At 41.3% G+C, this 5,270-nt stretch overlaps 1 protein-coding gene across 1 annotated transcript; it reads right to left on the bottom strand.

Annotated features, from left to right (window-relative positions):
- Positions 1-2,818: 2,818 nt before the first annotated feature.
- On the bottom strand, positions 2,819-5,007 carry LOC139400944 (ferritin, middle subunit). The gene is made up of 4 exons (XM_071145477.1): positions 4,507-5,007; positions 4,006-4,152; positions 3,648-3,773; positions 2,819-3,175 (listed from the first exon to the last, which is right to left on the bottom strand). Exons 1-4 carry the CDS (start codon positions 4,606-4,608, stop codon positions 3,020-3,022), a joined length of 531 nt encoding a protein of 176 aa, XP_071001578.1. The 5' UTR covers positions 4,609-5,007; the 3' UTR covers positions 2,819-3,019.
- Positions 5,008-5,270: the final 263 nt, after the last annotated feature.

The raw sequence follows: 5,270 nt of genomic DNA, 5'->3' as shown, positions 1-5,270 counted from the left end.
CTATTTTTGCATATTTTTGATACTGAATGTTATCAGATCTTCAACCAAAACCTAATATTAGATAAAGGGAACATGAGTTTACAAATAACACAAAAGAAAGATACTTATTTTATTTATTTAATTAACCAAGTTACGCAACACCTAATTCCCCTGTGTGACAAAGTCATTTCCCCCTTACACTCAATAACTGGTATTGCCACCTTAAGCTGCAATTACTAAAAACAAATGCCAAATAACATATCGGTCCATATTATCAGGCAGGTGTGTTATTTAGCAATAAGCATGATAACCTGTATTATGGGGTTGCCCATCTACATTTACCCCAGTGTGCTATTCAAATCAAAGCCTTTTGATGAGTTGATCATTTTAATCAGCTTTGTAGTGCTAGGGCAAAAACAAAAATGTGCACCCGTTTGGGTCCCCAGGACTAGGTTTGAGAACCAGTGAGCAAGATCATAAACTCAAAACATTATCTTGTTGCTAGCAACATACTGACTTGACTGTCCCAAACTTTCCACTGGTACTCAGCCAAGGATGTATATACACTGAATAATGTAGGCCTATCTGTTACAACGGACTCCTGTTACTGCCTACCATGCTATGTTGTTGTCTTTGGTCTCTCTTTATGTAGTGTTGTGTTGTCTCTCTTGTCGTGAAAGGCCGTTTGCCTTTTGTTAGGCCGTCATTGTAAATAAGAATGTGTTCTTAACCGACTTAAGGTAGCATAGTTCAATAAAGATTAAAAATAAACAAAGCACTTCTCTGCAGCTTTTGACAATATTGATCATAATCTGCTGCTGGAAAAAGCGTAAGTGTTATGGCTTTACATCCCCTGCTATATTGTGGATCTAGAGTTACCTGTCTAACAGAACACAGAGGGTGTTCTTTAATGGAATCCTCTCCAACATAATCTAGGAAGAGTCAGGCATTCCCCAGAGCAGCTGTCTAGGCCCCTTACTTTTTCAATCTTTACTAATGACTTGCCACTGGTGCTGATTGAAGCCTGCGTGTTTATGTATGCTGATGACTCAACGCTATACACATCAGCTACCACAGCAGGTGAAATCATTGCAACACTTAAGAGCTGCAGTCATTTTCAGAATGGGTGGCAAGAGATAAGTTAGTCCTAAATTTCAAAAACTAAAGGCATTGTATTTGGGACATAAAATTAAAACACTGAACCCTGAACCTCAACTAAATCTTGTAATAGATAATGTGGAAATGTAACAAGTTGAGAATAAACTTCTGTCATGGTAAAAACATATTGATACAACAGCAGCTAAGATGGGGATAGATCTGTCCATAATAAAGCACTGCTCTGCCTTCTTAACAACGCTGTCAACAAGGTAGGTTCTACAGGCCCTTGTTTTTGTCGCACCTGGACTACTCTCCAGTCATGTGGTCAGGTGCCACAAAACTTAGGAAAATTACAATTGGCCCAGAACTGGGCAGCACGGCTCACCCTTAAATGTACACAGAGAGCTAACATTAACATTATGAATGTCAATATCTCATGGCTCAAAGTAGAGGAGAGATTGACATTATCACTACTTGTATTTGGGAGAAGTATTGACATGTTAAATGCACCGAGCTGTCAGTTTAAACTACTAGCACACAACTCAGAAACCAATGCATACCCCACAAGACCGGCTACCAGGTCTCTTCACAGTCCCTATGCCCAGAACAGGTGCACAGTACTACAGAGAGCCATGACATGGCTACTATTCCACATCAAGTAACTCATGCAAGCAGTAAAGAAAGATTTAAAAATACATACAAATACAACTTATGGGACAGCAGGGACTGTGAAGAGACACATGCACTACAGACACACATGGATTTTGTTTGGTAGAGTAGTGGCCTGAGGGCAAACCCTTAATGTGTTGTGAAATCTGTATTGTAATGTTAGTTTTATTGTGTAGATCTGCCTTTAGTTTCAGTCCCCATGAAGAGTAACTCCTTATCACCAATCTATGGCCCTGTGTTGCCTTATCACATGTAAAATAATTCAAAGAAAGCTGTGAAACCTTACCTTAAAGAATACCATTACCATAAATATGTACTCAATTATTTTACCGTACTTCTTGGTTGTAAATATTGGTGGCAGTTGTGAAAAGTTGCATGTATTGAACATGCCATTGCTGTTTAGACACTTCCCATTGGGCTATTTTCCCCTTTAACCAAGTGGTCTACTTAAAACTCATATGGACACATTAACAATGTCTATCAATATATTTTGTCAGTTAAAGTTAACCTTGCCTGCCAAGTACCAAAATGAAAGTGTTCAGTAAATTACCAGTAGCTTTGCGACCATATGACAGCTCCAATAAGCCCCTTAGGGTGAACGAGAGGCTTGTAGAATTACTATTTGGAATATAGTTCAGAATTTGCTGGAGGGGGAACTATAGAGCATTACCAGATGAAATAAGAGTAAAGATGAATTGTGTCAGTAAATGCAAAACTTTCCATCACTAAAAATAATGCACCATAACAGCTGGCTAACAGGTTTGATTGACCTCTAGGATGTCTAATAAACTTGTGATGCCCATAGTAAAGGTCTACATCAACTGTAGGTAACCATTTTCCTCCTATGGACCTAGTTGACATGGTTCTATTACAAGACAGTGAAGGACACCCTCTGTGGTCAGAGGTAACATCCTTTATAAACCGCATGTTAAACTTCTCCTATTGTTATGATTCTCAGCCACTAGTAGGTCTACAATTGTCACTGGTATGAAGATGCTCAGTAAGAGAGCAAAGAACCTGAATAGACTGATACAACATCCATTACTACAGGTCAACACTTAAAACAACAACCTTTAGTGATAATTTTTTAATTGTTATACAAGAAGCCTTGCCTCCAAAATACAGTAGTGTTGTCAACAGAAACACCAATGCTACAGCTGTGTTGCACTGCAACAGTTTAACACTCCCCTCCCTATAAATGCAAAGCCAGTAGGATCTATCAGAGAAGCCAGGAGTCCTGGTCTGAAGGCCGTAGTCTTGGGATGGAAGTGGTTTAGCTCTGGCCTCCCAGGGTGTGCTTGTCAAACAGGTACTCTGCCATCTTGTTTTTGACAGCATCCATCTTGGTGAGGTTGGTGATGTGGTCTCCCAGCTTCTTAATGGCCTCCACCTGCTCATTCAGGTAATGGGTCTCCAGGAAGTCACACAGCTAAAGAGGGAAAACACAGGTCAGACAAGAGAATGACTACAGACCATTGTAGATACAGTAACACACAAGAGCCTGGTGGTAATGGCATAAGTGCAGATGAGGTGTCTGCAGTAAACATTTTTAACTAGGCAAGTCCGTTAACAAACACTTATTTACAACTGCATTTTAATGTGGAACAATGGGCTTACTGCCTTGTTCAGGGGCAGAACATATTTTTCCCTCGTCAGCTCCGGGATTCAATCCAGCATCCTTTGTTACTAGCCCAAAGCTCTAACCACTAGACAACCTGACGGCCTTTTTGCAAACTTACGCATTAGCTGCATAGTGTGCATCTGTGGACTATTGCGCGAATGTGAAGCAGGTCACAATCCTGTGTCATTAGTTATCAGATCAAACCCCTGATCAATTCCTGAGACAGTACCTGTATTCTATGTGATACATACATGTGATGTGTGGTTTCACCATAACTTACATGGGGGTCAACCTTGTCTGAGGCAATCTTGTGCAGGTCCAGCAGGGCCTGGTTCACATTCTTCTCCAGCTGCAGAGCACACTGCATGGCCTCCAGCCCATTGCCCCACTCATCACGTTCTGGCTTCTACACAGGACAAAGTGAACAGAAGTGTTAAGGACTACTATCAGATGTTACGGTCAGGATAAAGTGAACAGAATTACACCCCTCGCACAGTTTCAGTTCAGTGGTAAAAGGCAGTATGTTTAGGACTACTCCAGGTTCTCTATATAAACTTAGCGCTGGAGACACTTTACTCCATGGAGTAAAGTGACTTATCAGTCTACAATCTGAATGTGTTTGATGTTCAGGGGCTCACCTTGATGTCCTGGAGTAAAATGCGTCCACCTCGCTTGTTCTGGAAGGAGAGTAGCTTGTCGGCGTGCTCCCGCTCCTCGTCGCTGTTCTCCTTGAAGAAATGCGCGAACCCAGGCAGAGCCACGTCGTCACGGGAGAAATAGAAAGCCTGGGTGGATAAACAAAACAGCGTGGTTAGAAGAAAAATATGCCAAACGTGACTCGGCATTCTGTTCTTGTTGTGGAAACGAAACTTGATAAAAGGAATGAATCAGTCTAGTCTGTAGTCGACTTGGTAACCTGCCATTTATCCTGTCAAGGAGTTGTTACGCGCCCTGTCCAAAGTAGGATAGATTCCCGGCTTCATTTGAGAAGAAAACAAACTCAAATATGCACAACAGAGTTTATTGGCTATTAATTATCTAGGCCAATATAATAAAAAGCCAGGTGAAAAAGGGTATTTAGGCCCAGGCATAATAATACAGGTAAATCAACAAAACGGTCATCTTGGTAGACACCTTACCATTGAAGTGTAGGTGTAGGAGGCAAACATCTCCAAGTTGATCATCCGGTTGATGGCAGCTTCGCAATCGTGGTGATAGTTCTGGCGGATCTGAGACTCCATTTTGGCAGATTTTCTTTAATATCTAAAGTAACGGTACAAAAATAGGGTTTATTCGACTATTTCTCTATTATACTTAAAGAAAGTGTTATCAATCCGGAATGTTCGATAATGCGAGACGAAGGCAGAGGAGTTCCGTTCAATCACTGTTGAAGCAAGAACTTCTTCATGCGTCTTCTCAGACTTGTGAACTAGAAGGAGCCTTGTTCGCTCTATTTATTGTTCAAACGGAACGCGTCAGTGAAATCCACCCTCACAGAGCGTAGCCAATCACCTTTAGAAATTCAACAGCAACTAGGCGGGTCATTTGAAGACGTCTTCCCACTCATACACATGACCAGCGGCAAATATTATTTATTCTACTGACAAGAGAGCCGAGTGACCACTCTAACAATGGAAATACATGTACTCAACGAATGAAGACAGTGAAGGTCAGGTGGGACCATTATAGCCAATGATAGGGCAGGTACGCGTGTAGCAACATGCACAACTCAACGTTGTTTTTCTCAAAGTTGCCGGAATGCCACGTGCATCCACATATATCAGTACATTTGTAAAAGCTTAAACATTACGAAACGTATATTCTATCAAAATCCTCAAGTAATTAGAAAAAACGGGCTTCTCTCACGCGGACAGATATTGGGCGGAGTAAAGTCTCTCGCCTT

This window comes from Oncorhynchus clarkii, unplaced genomic scaffold (assembly GCF_045791955.1).
Source record: "Oncorhynchus clarkii lewisi isolate Uvic-CL-2024 unplaced genomic scaffold, UVic_Ocla_1.0 unplaced_contig_3603_pilon_pilon, whole genome shotgun sequence".
NCBI lineage: Eukaryota > Metazoa > Chordata > Actinopteri > Salmoniformes > Salmonidae > Oncorhynchus > Oncorhynchus clarkii.
This window is presented reverse-complemented; position numbering and strand designations above follow the sequence as displayed.